The sequence below is a fragment of the Clarias gariepinus genome, chromosome 17, assembly GCF_024256425.1.
Source record: "Clarias gariepinus isolate MV-2021 ecotype Netherlands chromosome 17, CGAR_prim_01v2, whole genome shotgun sequence".
Classification (NCBI taxonomy): Eukaryota; Metazoa; Chordata; class Actinopteri; order Siluriformes; family Clariidae; genus Clarias; species Clarias gariepinus.
In genome coordinates, this window is record NC_071116.1 from 4,072,358 (window position 1) to 4,088,208 (window position 15,851).

At 39.3% G+C, this 15,851-nt stretch overlaps 1 protein-coding gene across 4 annotated transcripts in view; it reads right to left on the reverse strand.

The window, feature by feature from the left end:
• Positions 1 to 7,378, reverse strand: part of dscama (Down syndrome cell adhesion molecule a) — a 70,491-nt gene extending 63,113 nt beyond the window's left edge. For all 4 annotated transcript variants that reach the window (XM_053476362.1, XM_053476361.1, XM_053476360.1 and 1 more), the window contains exon 1: positions 6,757 to 7,378. In XM_053476362.1, the coding sequence (XP_053332337.1) occupies positions 6,757 to 6,799 (43 nt within the window). In that variant the 5' untranslated portion in view covers positions 6,800 to 7,378. The remainder of the gene's footprint in view (positions 1 to 6,756) is intronic.
• Between the last annotated feature and the right edge of the window lie 8,473 nt (positions 7,379 to 15,851).

A 15,851-nucleotide genomic window follows, 5' to 3' on the forward strand; every position in this document is an offset into this window, starting at 1 on the left:
CTAGGTTTACATTAGCGTTTTTTTCCTCCTCGTCATGGTGCTAATGGGTCGTGTTCGGTTAGTGGCGGAGGGAAAATTCACTGCGCGCGCCGAGGCAGCCAAGCATATGTAAATGTATTCTGAGCGTTTAGTGCTCAGGATTAATCAAATTATAATTTAATCATCTGATCAAACAGCAATTAGCATAATCACTTCTGGGGACGGGCTGATAGAAACGAAAAGGAAACATAACAGGCCCAAGGCTAGCGCTGCTTTAACAAGCTGTTTCAGGTTTCCAGGTGGTAAAAATATGACCTTTTAAAATATCAACGCATTTTAATTCATTTCCACGACAGTTCTGTTGAATTCTTGCTTCTGATTGGTAGATTAAATACCTATAAGAGCAGCAGCTGATTGTATGAGGGGCGTTAAGTCAAACCGGGACTTTTGATTGAGCACAATAACGCAGTTTCTGTTTATTATCTAAAAAAACAAAATGACATCTTATTAGGCTAATCATTCTTGAATCTAGCAAAATCTATCTATAATTTCCTAAAATAAGATTACAACACATTATTATAACCCATTATAAGCTTATTTCTAGTCAAATGTTACTAAAATGGCAAACCGAGATTTCTTTGTTTATGGGCAGAGAATTTAGCTTCTTTGAGTTAGATAAAACTCAATAAAACGAGACATTTTCGCCTGAAATTTTAGTAACATTTGACTAGAAATAAGTTCATTAATCTTATATTTGCTTTGTTGTTATCGTATTTACGAAAGTGAGATAGATTTAACTATATTCAAGATATTTTCACTGCTCGGGTATAATTTTTTGCAGTGTCGTACTTTCATTGATTTTCATTCATGAGAAATTTCATCACAAATCCCAGGTGACTTGAACCCCTCGTAGTTCTGGTTTCAAGCCAAATTACAGGCTTACGTTAATCCAGTTTGTATTTATGTTTCCGAGTTCCTAATTTTTGGAAGGTCAGCGCTTTGTAACAGCGTTTTCGTTCATCAGAGGTGAACAGTTTTCTTTTGTACCTTTTTCAAACGCTGGAGACTCTTTCCGTGAATGTTAAATAAATGTTACCTTTAAAGGAAACCACACAAGTCTCAGTGAATTTGATGTTGCCATAGAAACGACAGCATATCAAAAAGACGTTTTTACTTTTGATTTACGTTTTTCTTATTACAGAATGTCTTTCCAGTTTCATTTATTTTTTCCCTCTATATAAATATGGATTATTCCTGTTTCTCCTTGGCCAAATTTGTATTTTGACCCTCTCCTGGAATAGCCATGTCCTAATCCTAATCACTCCCTCCAGCTACCTTGTGCAGATATCACTGACAGTAAGATGTAAGGTCGTCTTCTCTACTTGCCTGCAGAGGGATCTGACAGCAGTGTTTAATTTAACAAACCTCACATCATTCCTTGGGCACCTACAGTGGGGGAAAAAAAGGCACATAACAGTTTACATAAGAGACGAGCATCAGCACCAAGCCGCTCCGCTGCAGGTTGACACAAGAGCGCTCATTAGTGGACTGCATGTGCTTATGCCAACCAGACACACTCGTTATGCCAAGTCATCAGCGCTCGGGAGAAATAAGTGCTCCTGAAGCTCTGTCGCTTATTCCTGTTCTGACCTGTCTGCTGTTCCTAATCTTGTCGTTTTAAGATTTCCTATGCTGAAGTGACAGTTCAATGAGTACAGAAAAGGAGACAAAGCGGGACAGCCAGGAAAGAAGATGAGAGCATTGTTTGAAGAAGAGACGGAAAAAGAAGGTTATAGATGCAACAGCATACAGTGCATGACGTTCGTTAGAAAATATTTGTAGCAGCACATGAGGATTTTAGTGACTGTAACCATAAGATATAACATTAAACTGGAAATTTCTCAAGGATTATAATCAGAAGGAATGATTTTTGTATTAATTTGCTATTTGTTTAACCTTATCAGGCAACATAAAGAAGACGAAAAAGAAATGCCAAGGTTGGAAGAACATTAAGAGGTAACAATCGCTCTCGGTATTGTTAGTGATGTACGTCTATATGAACTCTTTCTCTACCTTATTTAAGAGCCACCTCTTAACATTCATCTTGCTTATCCTGGATTAGACTTTTTTTTTTTTTTTGGCTCTACTGCCTTAATTCTTCGTGGCACAGATTCAACAATATGCTAGAAACATTCCATGTCAGCTGCACCTCCATAGAGCGAATCTCCCGTTCCACCCTGTCCCAAATGTACTCTATTAAATTGGGATCTGGTAACTCAGATCAGGCCATTCGTTTGAGTACAGTGACCTCATTGTCATGTTCAAGTAACTCTGAAGCTTTGTGACATGGCGTGTTAGGTCGGCAACAATACTCGAGTATGTGACCAGAACATCTCCCCATACCATTGCACCATGACCACCAGCCTGAAGCACTGATGAGTGGCAGAATGAGTTCATGCTTTCATGTTGTTCACAGTACATCAAATTCTGACCCTACCATCCAAATGCCACGGCGGAAATCGAGACTCATCAGACCAGGCGACGTTTTTACAATTTTTTGTTGTCCAATTTTCCTGAGCGTATGAGAATTCTAGCCTCAGTTTCATGTTCTCAGTTGAAAGGAGAAGTACCCGGAGTGGTCTTCTGCTGCTGTAGTTGATCCGCTTCAAGGTACGACGTGTTGTGCGTTCAAAGATGCTCTTCGACATACCGTACGTTATTTTCAGTTAAAGACAGCCTGCCCATTAGAGATAGTTGCGTGGGTTAATAAATACTCAAATCAGCCCGTCTGGCACCAACAAGAACCCTTTAAATTATAATTTTTTCTCATTCTAATGCAGTTTGATGCAGATCGTCTTGGACTTACTGTATCTACATGCCCAAATGCATTGAATTGCTGCCATCTGATTGAGTAATTCCATATTTACAATAATGTGCAGTTGAGCAGTTGTACCTTGAGGATGTACCAGGGAGTGTACATTGAAGCTAGAAGTCTCTTTGAAAAACAGCATAATGGTATTTTTTATGCTTAAAGAAAAAAGTTTAATCTCATGTTTCAAAATGGCCGCTTCCACCACAATACATCTTTGTGTGTAGATTACAGGAACTCCCTCTGTGTCCTTAATGACAAATAGACTTCTGTTGATAGTATATAAATGAACAGCCTCGTTAGCATTCACATCAATGAGGATGGATGCAATTTAGTCAAGGTAAGCCAAAGTTGTTGCTTTTTTACTGTTTATTCAGTCTTAGAAAATTTGGGTTCTTTGTTCAGATAACAACTTTTTCTTCTTGGAGTCTACTTGTAAACCTGTAATGATCGAAAGAGAAACGCCTTAAAACCAGGTTTAAGATGTAACCGTAATCATCTTAAGTCTAAATGTCTTAGACACACTTTAATACAGATCTTTGGTTCTACTCGTAATCACAGCAATACAGTTCTACATAAAATAGTTAAGAGCTTGATGATATAATTGGGCTGTAATTAATTTATTCTTTTGTAGAAAACAGGTTTCCTCGTCATCTTTTTAATGTTCTAAAGAGCATTTTCTTGGAACTTTTTCAGAATAGATTCAGAGAATACGATTAAAATTAAAAGGCGTAGCTATTCACAGCGGTGAGATCTTCTATTTTAAACCCACTCATGCATGCCGTGCGGTTTTGTTCGGGTCTGGCTGAGCTCTCTAATGTGTAGATTATGCGGCGTCTCACGCCTCGTCCTACAGTATATTTGTGCTGCTCATTAATGTCCAATTGAGTGTGTATCAGATTTGCCCCGTGGCAGCACCTTGTGTAAAACATTGCTATCCCAGTTATTCGGCGTTCCCTCTCCGAGGACGGGTTTGTTGTCCCAATTACGGCTGGGTTTTAATTCAAGATGCGATGGACAAGAGCACTACAGAGTGAGAAGAGCTCTTGAAAGCAATGACGCACATCAGAGCTGAGAAACACACTGTAACATTGAATACAGAGGATAATTGTTTGTTTTGTTAACGGGGAATATGTCTGCTTGAAGCTAATTTATGAGTAATTTGTCAGCACAGATTGGCCAACCCTGTTGAAATGCTGAATTTGGTTCTTGATTTAAAAAAAAAAAATGATGCACAAGCATTTATCATATTGTGAAGCTGCCATTCGTCTAGGATTTGCTTAAGCTTCCTCAGAAAAAATCTGGAAAAATCTTTAATATAGTAGCTTTAATGGTTCTCCTAGAATCAACACTTTTGGGAGACATTTAGGTTCCATAAGGGTTCTTTGCTTGGTTCTTCTTCTGTGTTTTTTCCTTTCCAATTTGCTTTTCCTTTGGAACAATCTCTAAAGAACAGATCTGTGTTGTTGGGTTCTACATAGTACCGCTTTGATCAGAAAGAATCTGATGAAAAATGGATTCTAGATTTAAGCATCATTCTAAGAGATGTTAAATACGCTAAGTCAAGGTTCTTTTTACATAAAACCAGTTCTAAAAGGAAAACAAGTTTTTTTTACATAGAATCTTTTACCAAACAGAATGAATCAAAAGACCCTCCTAGATTGAACAATTTTATTTAAAATGTCAATTAAGAACATTTGGATGTCTAAGGGTTCTAAACATTGAAACTTTTTACTCAAAGGGTTTTCTCAGAAGTTCAAAAATATTCAAGATTAAACCTTTTTTAAAATGTAAGTTTGCACAAATATCTTCATAAAATAATGCTCTAAGATCTGGTGTAGCATTCTAGACCCAAAAAAAAGCTCCTCTAGAAGATCCTACAGAGGAACTCTCATGAGTGACCGACCCATTAAGAATTATATAATGATGATTTAATGTCAATACTAACATATCATGTCCTAAATATCATCCATGTGATTGTAAATAAAATTCAGACGCTCCCAAAGGCCACCTTATACAAATAACTATGCAGCTTTATATCCAGCAACAGCAACACGTCCTGCTGCCGGAGCCTGAAAGCGTCGGTGTATAAATAGCAGGTTGCCAGTAGTTGTGCACTCGGACTTCCGGGGTCACCTGCGCAACGCAAGCGCCGTCGTCCATTACAAGGGTTTCCATAGAGACCGCGCAGGGAGCAGGCTGCGTGCATCCTGAACGCTGCATTCAGTACGGCATCTCTGTCTCGCAACGGACCTGCTCCACAGCCTCCAGGCCGGCGTCGACCCGAAAAACCACACGATCGGGATCGAGATCGATTCCCTGCGAACGTGGATTGGGTGCACAAGCACACTGCTGCAAATGGGGCTGTATTGATCGAACGGTTTCGCTCATAAAAATAAATTAATTAATAAATAAATAAATAAATAATTAATTGAATAAATACATAAGTATATAAATAAATAAAAAGCCTTCACTCGACTGAATGATTTTGTCCGCGGTTATACAGTACAATTCCTCCTGGACGCATGAGCATGAAATAAAATAAATGTTCAGGTACGCACGTGTCTCTGCATGTGTCCGTCATCGCAATGCTACGTGCTTTGTGCTAAAACCGACACTGCTCAACGACACAACATTTATAGATTTTTTTTTAACCCTTTCCCTCGTCATCGTCGATTGATGTTCCGCCATCACACTCTTACACATATTCAAACGGATCTGTGTTCGATTTGCGTCCATCTTTTATAAAAAAAATAAAAATAAAAAAATTGCCCCATTTTCCTTGGTTCCACTCCCTTCTTACCCCCCACCATCCCTACATCCACCAACCCCACCACCACCCCCCCCCCTTTCGCCTCCCTCTATACACACCCTTCTTGATTTAGCCCAGCAACCAGCAGCCCCTCTCAACACCTCTCCATTTTAGATCCGCGGCCACGTTTTTCATTCCTGCACCCCTTGTTGAGACATTTTTAGAGGTCATTCAGATTTTACTTTGCATTTGCATGACTCTGAATAATACTAATTCTGATTCAGAATGAAAAAGTAAAAAATAATGTAAAAAAAAAAAAAATGCACCACACACTCACACACACTGGTGATAAACTGGTGAATTTAAGATTTTTCCCCCTCCTCCTTTAATGCCGTTTCCAACATGGCGCATGTGACGCCATAAAAACAGATTTGGTCTTTATTATTATTTTTTTTACATCTCTTTTTTGCATTTATTTGAACTATATTTATAAATGCTATACAGTACATTGCATGATATGATTTAACTTGATTTAATTCAATAAGGCACAAATGATGTGTGTTGTTTATTTTTGTTATTAAGAAATAAAATGTTTGAAAACATCATCATTTGTAATAACACTTATAGTAACAAAAATATTAGAAAGAAAAAAATTGCATGGTTACTTTTTTTCGATCAAATGACAGGATGTTTTGTTTTTCTTTTTTTTAAAATAGAAACCGGACACACTAGCAGATGTACTTTGCAAAATAATTAAATTAAATTAAAAAGAAAAAACAAAATTTTAAACCTGGTGTGGATTTCAACCTTAGAATTTAATGCTAGATTTTATGCACAGGTCTCAAAAGCATGTAATGCACCAGGTATGTACGATCTTATTGCGCTAGTGAGGTTTAAAAAGAAAGATGATTAAAAAAAATAATAATAATCTAATAGACATGAAAAATTTGCAAGTTGAAGAATTAGGTGTGTTTTATGTTTAAGAATATAAATCGTCATGCACTTATAAGCATTAGGCATTTATCAGCTGACAGTTTTCCAAAACCTTTATGGATGATTAGGTTTAATAAATTGATTTGATGCATATAGTTTATTCGTTAAAGATTTATCATTGGGTTTTTATTTAAAAAAAAATATGTGTATATATTCAACTCACCATTCAAGATGCACTGGAAAAAGATGATGGCCAATATCCTCATGCCCCGCTCCTTTCAATCCCCAAACTCAGATTTTCTATCCTCTTCCCCTCACTTTTGCAATGTTTTCCTGCACACGTCAATATTTTATTTCATAAATCTTCAATCTATGGCTGTCAGTGTGACATGTATCAATATAAGCTCTAGAATTTCTCTCTCTCACACTCACTATCTTTCCTCCCCCTTCTCTCTCTCTCTCTCTCTCTCTCTCTCTCTCGCGCGCTCTCTCTCTCTCTGCTGATTGTCGTCCCTAAAGCCCCTCGCCCAGGTGGACCCTCATCCGTGAGTAACGTGGGAATAGCAGTGCACGTCCAAAAAACCAAAAAGTTAATCCTCTCCAATTAGTCATGGGTTTGAAATCATGGTGAAAGTTTCCCTCGGACTGCGAACAAAAAGAAAAAGTGCAAAAAAAATAGAACAGGTTGAAATAAATAAAACATAAAGTATGAGATCCAGATGGAGAGTCGGCTTTATCGGCTGTTAGCTGTAGTCAGAAGTGAGTCCCTCTTCACCACGTCGCTCCATCCAGGAGGAAACACACACACACATCTTCCCTGTGCTGCTCCTCACGCTCACACACGTCCGCTCGGATCCGAGCACTGCGGAATAACCCCCTCTCTCTCTCTCTCTCTCTCTCCCTCTCTCTCTCCTTAAAGGTGCAGGGCCACTCCGCCCCAACTCCAACCACTCAACTCCCTCCTCACCTCCAGCATCACTCCCCTTCTCTTACATTTACAATGATTTCCAGCACACACCCACAGAACAGGGACAGGTACAGCAGTTCCCTCACGCCGTCTTAATTGGACGAGATGGACCCGTGTCTTTTGGTGTGTTGGTTTTATAATTCATGAGCCCCAAGGGGAAGGGGGGGGAGGGGAGAGGAGGACGTGTTGGGGGGAGGGGGGGGGGGATTGGTGCGTTTACATGCCGGCATTAAGTTGCGTTCATTAATTGACCTTGACAAATCTCAGCACCGGCGTCGCGTGCGATGCGGCCATTAAGCCAAAGTGCTTCATATTAACCCTGTTTTGATTTAACACTCAAATACATCAAACACCCACTGCAGTGATTTAAATAGTGCCGTGAAGTCTACAATTCCTAATTACTGATAAAAAAAAAATTATAACACAAAAATAAAGTAAAATGATATTTGAAATAAATGTTTAATAATAATAATAATAATAATAATAAAACAATATATAGTAGACTGATTACAATTTAATAAGAAAAAACTACTATTTAATTCAACATTGAATAATATAAAATACTTCTACTTTAATAATAATAAAAAGAAAAAGGAAAAGAAGAATAATTACAGATGTTATTACGATTATAATTATATGATTATGATTTATTATGTTATATATTAATTAATCCATAAACTAATAATGCATTTTACTTAATTCTATGGTAAAATGCTACTAGTGTTATTATAAATGTAATTTTTACATTATTATTGTTATTATTATTATTAACATTATTATTATTTGTAGTAGTAGTAGTAATATATAACACTAACCTATCAAATGTCATGCTATATTATTTTCCATAACATTACTGTATTACACCTACAAGTATAATAATAATAATAATAATAATAATAATACTAGTAAGTCAGCATTCTGCTTTTGTAGCTTAATAAGCGTCTTTATTATAGCGTAATAATAATAGTAACACTTTTACTAATCACTACATCATAAATAATATTATACATTTATTAGATAATGATGCAAAATAATTCCGAAAATCTTATGAGGCATTTGACGCGCTCCTGCTGCTTCTCTTGCGTGTGATATTGTGTGTCGAGTGTTTTGCAGACAAACTGCACCTGTCCTGTGTTTGCTGCTGCTGTCTGATTGGTTTAGCGTCGAGCGCAGACCTGCCCATGCTGCTGAACACAGGACCCGTCATTGTTCAGCGCCTGGGGCCGAAAATACACATCATTATAGAACTGCTGCAGAGACACACACGTACACACATGGGCACACACACACGCACAGACACATACACACACACAGAGCTCCTCTGAGCTTTTTTACCATCTTCCCTTTTCCCACTAGGCTTTTGGGAGAATGAATTACGTCTTATTGTGGTGTGGTGATTGAGCGAGTTTTTTCATTCTGGCCGGACCCGAGGAGACAGAGCGCTGGAGACGGAGCCGCCGGAGATAGTAATGGCGCTTTGCGGTGGTTATCAGCTCCGCTCCAGCTGTATGCATGGTTCCGCCATTTCTCTCCTCAGTGCTAACATTATAAACCACACCGCACACACCAACACGCCCAGCCGCAGAGCCGCAGAGCCTCAGAGCCTCAGAGCAAGTCTCTACAGGGAGACACCGTCCGGAGACTTTTACACGTTTTTCTCTTTAGTGAAATGATTCCAAGATGTAGTTAAGGATTAACACAAGCACGTGCATTACAAATGGAAATCTGTGACCTCAGGGTGATCAGACAGAACGGAACTGTTCAGATGGAGAACTACGGATACATAGTGTGCTTCAGGTTGTCGAGTGCAGGACGTATAAGGAAAGAAAACACATCTGAAGGGTTGGAGGAAAACACGTCACTGGAGCGGTGTTAGTGGCGCCACCCTGACGCTGATGTCAACAATTTACTTTTTAATCTGTTAGTTTATATGGTGTTAATTTTCAGCCATAAAAGTTTTTGTAAATACACACTTAAGAAACGATAACATATAGGAATGGGTGTCAATAATCATATAAACATGTCATTTGTAAACAAAACACCTTCTGACCAATCAGAATCGAGGAGTCAAGAATCATTTAATGTATTTCATTATAATGAGAAAATATAAAAGAGATGGTCGAAGATCTTAAAGACATTGTTTCTTTCTCAGTAAAGTGTTTGGTGTCGCTCCATACCAGCACCAGATTTGGCTAGGGGGCGTGGTTTAAGATGTGAAGGCGGGGTTAATGTTTAAGCGGTACAGTGCTGCTAGCTGTTATGTGTTAGCTATGGAACAGAACATAACAAAATTAGCCGGCAACAATATAATCAATAGTGAATGGAGAAGAGGCAGCATGCAAGTATTTAAAGTAGAACTATTTCTAGAAGTCGGGTAAAAGATGACGAAGGTTACACACTGGTTTATGCAATCCTAATGCTTGATATTAATCCTTGTGTAAAATCTATTGCAGATTCAAATGTGAGATTCTACCAAAGACAAGAAGAGGACAAATGATCACACGTTACATTAAACATGGTGGAACTCGGATTATGTAAATCAGCGTGTGTTCAAAGTAGAAAACTAAAATGTTGCCCTTGGACACGTCTCCCCCAGTCGGGTCCTTCGGCGTGATCCGAGCCCACGGGACAACGGAGCACCTGAGGGAAAATCCTGACTAAACCGACCAGTTAATTATGCACAGGGAATTCTGGGATATCGACCACGAGCCTTCTGAGAGTTCAGGAGGATGGAAGAATATATAGCGTATTCTGAATGTGTTTATTTTTATTTTTTTGCCAGCAACATTGTTGTTCTTTTCTGTTTACGTGGTTGATTGTCACTGGTGTTATGAATGGTGTGTATGCGGAGGCGGTCCCAGGGCGTTCTGCCGCAACAACACTTCCACATCTGCACATCAGGACCGGGTCAACTGGGAGACAGAAACGGCTGGAGAAACACTTACAACAATGATGTCTCACTATACTGATAAATGAATAGAGAATTCAAAATCAAAAATTTTTTACCCCTACTATAAACCCGAATTAATCTTGTACTATGTACATTAATAATCTTATTATTGTTTAAACCAAAGCACTGTTGAATTCAATTTTGAGGAGTCAAAAAATGTGGATTTATTTTTTCAATAGTATTTAATTGAATAATTAATCGTAGAGTATACATATAGTACCAACTTATACAGGGATGTATACAGTGAACGCACATGTGCAATTGTGATGTTTTAGGGAAGGAGAAGTTTATTCGACTATTTTTTTTTTTTTAGTTTTTTGAATTATCAAAGATAAAGTTCTAACTTAGTATCCTGAAATCTTCAGGACAAAGAGAGATAGCTAAGATGTTGTTTTGAATGCTAATCTCTGAGATGGATTGGCACCCTGTCCGGGATGTACCCTGCCTAATGCCTGAGTCCCCTGGGAAAGCCCCCCAACATCCCAGGATAAGTGATAGTGAGTGAGTGAGTGAATGCTAATCGTAACTGAGTGTAACATTATAATAGTATGATGGTATATAGTACGTCACATCAATATAGATTACAGCGTCATTTCCTTAAAGAAGACTTGAATCATAAGATAATAATGCATCAAAATTATTTAGCTAGGGATAAAATTGTCTTATCTTGATGATGCAGCTGCCATTTGTGGCCAGAAGTCCAAGAGAGGAAAACTGGGAAGAGGGGTGACATCCTCCCTCTCTCCTGTCAATCACAGCACTGCTCGGTAATCATATGCATCTGTGAGCTTCTGTATGCGGAAGGGGGTTTAAGCTGCCATGTGAAGCTGCATGCAAAGTAATTTGAAAGCATGCAGATAGCTGGTTTAAAAGGTCTCAGAGGAAGCATGTGCTGCTGGGTGAATGGGAATCGGCTAAGAATAAGTTAGGGAGAAAAAGCGGGAAAAAAATTGCTAATGAAAATGAGAAAACTTATAATCAAACTAATTTAGATAATGGCATAGACACAATCTAGCTAACACCAGTTACTATCATTTTTAAACTTGTAGTGTTCTGTCGCATTTGTTGTATTCTGTCACCGTTTTGAGTCACGATAACTTATTGAAAACTGTGTCCAACTTAGCCTGATTGAACCATCTCTACCAATCGGTTGAGGTATGTAAGGTATGCTATAAAAAAAAACACTAGATCTGCGGGTTTTTAGCTTGTTTGTAGCATACAGTACCAGGAGTAATAAAGTTGTTCTAATCCCCCCCACAAAATAGGTTCTTGCGCCACCACAAATAAGCATTTTATGTGGTTGTGATATTTATTTATTGATATTTTAACCATGAAGCAACATCTTAGCCATTTGGCAGAGGAATGGCTTTTTTTTTTATATGTATTCATTTCTATATATTTCTACTAAGCTAAAATGTAAGTGGCTTTTAATAAAAATTATGAAATGCAAAAAAAAAGAAATTTTTTTTTTCTTTTGCTCTAGAAAAGTGTACCATTTTTTATTTATTTAAAAAAATTTAACATTTTATTTGTACTAATTACAGGAACTCTGTATCTGACTCTCTACGTGTAATCACAGCGAGTTACTAAGAGACTAACACACATTGCTGGGAGCAAATTAAATCCTTTGGTTGGAAAAAAACAGCAGTGAGCAGCTGATTGGCTGGAACAGGTCTGATGAGACGCGCTGGAGAATCCATACATTGATCTGGTGTATTGACCAGCATCTCTCTGCTCATCTCCATCAGCCCTGTGTTTTGTCCAAGCTACATTCATGAGGATGAAGCACTACTGCAGAATGTGTACACACACACACACACACACACACACACACACACACACACACACACATGTTGTAGCCCTGTGTGTGGATACAATACTGATCAGGTCTCCTCTGGGCCAGAATGACAGACTCAGTCCATCACATCCCCATCCCCCCACCAAATATCCCAGCATGCTGTGCGTACCCAGGGCGTGACCCCACCCTGTCCATGTCTGCATGCTGAAGGCTCGCTGTGGTTTACACACAGATTACACACACTTACTCAGCACTGACAGATTGTACATTGTACACATAAGATCCAGGCTATTGTATCAACATACAGATTATATCCGGATTAAGCTGTTATGTTAGATCAGATTTTAAGTACATTATGTTTCACATATTACATATACAGTTTATACAGACTTATTTATTTGTTTGTTTGTTTATTAATTCTGGTCAGCTATAATATTTTCCCCCTTTTTCGCACTATACAGTGATGTACTGTGTGTTCTGACAACTTTCTCTCACAACCAGCATTTACCGTTTCCTCAATTTGATCTACAGTATCCCTTCAATTGAATCAGACTACACGGGCCAGCCTTCGCTCCCCATGTGCATCAGTGCGCCCTGGCCACCCCTGACCCTAAGTCCTGACCACTGCAGCCGAGGAACATCCTACGAGACTTACAGGTTTGGAGTTACTCGGACACAGTTGTCTAGACGTCATACTTCGGCCCTTGTCAAAGTCAATCAAATCCTTACGCTTGCCCATTTTTTATGCTTATAAAAACACATCGACTTCTGGGAAAAAAGGTCACCTGGTTCATATCCCACCCAACTCCAAAACCGCAGCTCTTGCGGGATGTTCCTGGTCTGCAGTGGTCAGGACATACCAGAAGTGATGGAAGGAGGGAAAACCGGTAAACTGGCAACAGGGTCCTGGGTGGCCAAGACAGACTGATGCACGTGGGGAGCGAAGGCTGGTCCATGTGGTCCAATCCAATAGGAGTGCTAGTGTGGATCAAATGAAGGAAAAGGATAACGCTGGTTCCAATAGAAAGGAGTCAGAAACACACAGTTCATCACTGTTTGGCGGAAAAGGGGGACCTACTCAATATAAGGCAGGTGGTCCTAATGTTATGTCTAATATAGCTCATAAAATCATTTACAAAGTATAAACAATGATCACATGTTGTTATTATTATTATTATTATTATTATTATTATTGTTGTTGTTGTTTTTGTAAATGTTTTTGTTTGCTATGATGTTCTAGGTGTTCTCCCATCGTTAATGACACTAACTGTGTGTCTCAGCATGGGTGAGAGTAGGTCTGTACGGTCTGCAGTACTGAGAAAAGAGCAGCTGCCTGCCACGACCCACAATCACAACCAGTCACTGATGCACTATCAGCAATAACACACACCTGATAGCATTATGGCGTCTTAAACAACACGCTGTTTCTGCATTGCCTCTGTGTTGTTTTAATAACGCCTAAGCCACGCTACAAAGCTAAGTATCTATCTGGAGTCTGGTTGTGATCGGGAACAGCCAGGGGTAACTCAGTGGTTAAGGCATTGGACTACGGTTCGGAAGATCCCAGGTTCAAACCCCACAACCACCAAGTTGCCACTGTTGGGCCCTTGAACGCAGCCCTTAACCCTCAACTGCTCAGATGTATAATGAGATAAAAATGTAAGTCGCTCTGCCAAATGCCTAAATGTAAATGGATGGTTGTGATTGGGATCAGGATGACCTAAGAGTGTTTGGCCACATCTCGTAGTCCAAGGCGGCCATGTGTGCAGGCTGCAGTGTGTTACAGACGGTTACGTTTTGGGCAGATTAGAGCAATAACATGGGAATAATGTCCATGTTAATACTGTACCTTTTGGTGGTTTACTGTTAAAATGGTTACATAGTAAATGAGAGTAATCCTCAATTAGAAAATTAAAGGCTTAATCTTAATGTATTTTTTTTATCTTTATATAAAAGAACATAAATTCCCTTTAAAACTGCTCTCTCTAAATGAGGCTACGTTGATTTACACTGTAATATCTGGTTTAACGATATATTCAACCCACACACACACACACACACACACACACACACACACACACACACACACACACAGACGGTATTGAGAGCTGCTGCATCAATGAAGTAGCTTAGCTGTGTTGTTATAAAACATCAGGCCACTGTACACACTGTCAGTCTCAGGAACAACCACGTGAGCCGAGGTTCCTCATTCACCATCGTCCAGCCGCGAGCTGCAGTGTTGCTTAGTAACAACGGCACACGGCTGACCTTATCCGCTTGGTCATAAAAATATGTATGAAGACCTCGTAGTAATATTTCTCGTCTCCCGTCTGTTTTTTCTTTTGTCACTCACACACTCTCTCTCTCACACACACACACACGCACACACACACACACACACTGAGCTGGTATTGCCTTGAGGTTCAGGCAACTGCTTTATCTACAGATGCTGATCATGTGACTTAGCTCTCTGTTCTTTCACTCAGCTTTTTTTTTCTAATAATTCTTATGCTTTTCATGTAATTTCAAATACCACCCATCCGCTAGCGTACTGCAGGGTGTGTACTGTACGATCTGGAGATCAATAACATCTTACAGATTGTGATATATGGATAGCAAACAAACAACATTCAGCTGATTTCCTAACACGTCGACAATAGACATAGTACATAGTAGTAGTGTGTTTCATTAAGATGTTTTGACATCATCTCCTAAGGATACGGAATACCTAAAATACTGTATGATGGAGGGTGGAGTCAATGTTGTCAAAAAGACTTACTTAACATTTTCAATGCAATTTAAGTCTTTGGGGTGTGGGAGGAAACTGGAGCACCCGGAGGAAACCCACCAAGCACAGGGAGGACATACAAACTCCATGCACACAGACTTGAGCTGGGAATCAAACCCGGACCACTAGACCAAACGTGCCGCCCTAGAAATCTACTTTAAGTAAAAAATTATTTTCTCTTTTCTTGGATTCTGATTCCAATAGCATTTAAAACCATTATATTTGACTGCTTAAGTTGAAGGTTGGATGCCTTACAGGTTAATTTATAGGGATATCACACTAAAGGTAATAAATTAATCAAATATTGGTGTTGCTGAGAAACTCAGCAGACTGTTTGTAAAGTTAAGTGCCTGGTGTTGGTGCCCACGGGGCACACAGATGTTGGCGTAGCTGTCTGCAGGAGAATGTAGCGGCAGATGGTGCACACTCAAAGAGCACTTGAGGGATGAGGACACGAGTTGAAGAGGGAAGAAGGCAGTCAAGGAGGCAGTAGGTTCTCTCTCTCTCTCACACACACACACACACACACACACACACTCCCATCTGGCCACATCTCGAATGCAAAGCCAGGGGACATCGGAGTTGACGCTGCACCGGCCATGTTAGCACTAACGCCAACATGGGCAAAGAGCTCTCTTTAACAACAAATGCTGAACAATCACCAGCCATTTTATTAGGAACACTTGCTCCTTCATGATCAAGTGTTGTATTATGTATTTCAACTCAATCACATGGAAAAAGGAACAGAAATATGCACAGTGAATGGTTGGAAAGAAATACACTGTTTAAAGTGCATTTAAATGTCTTGTCTTCTT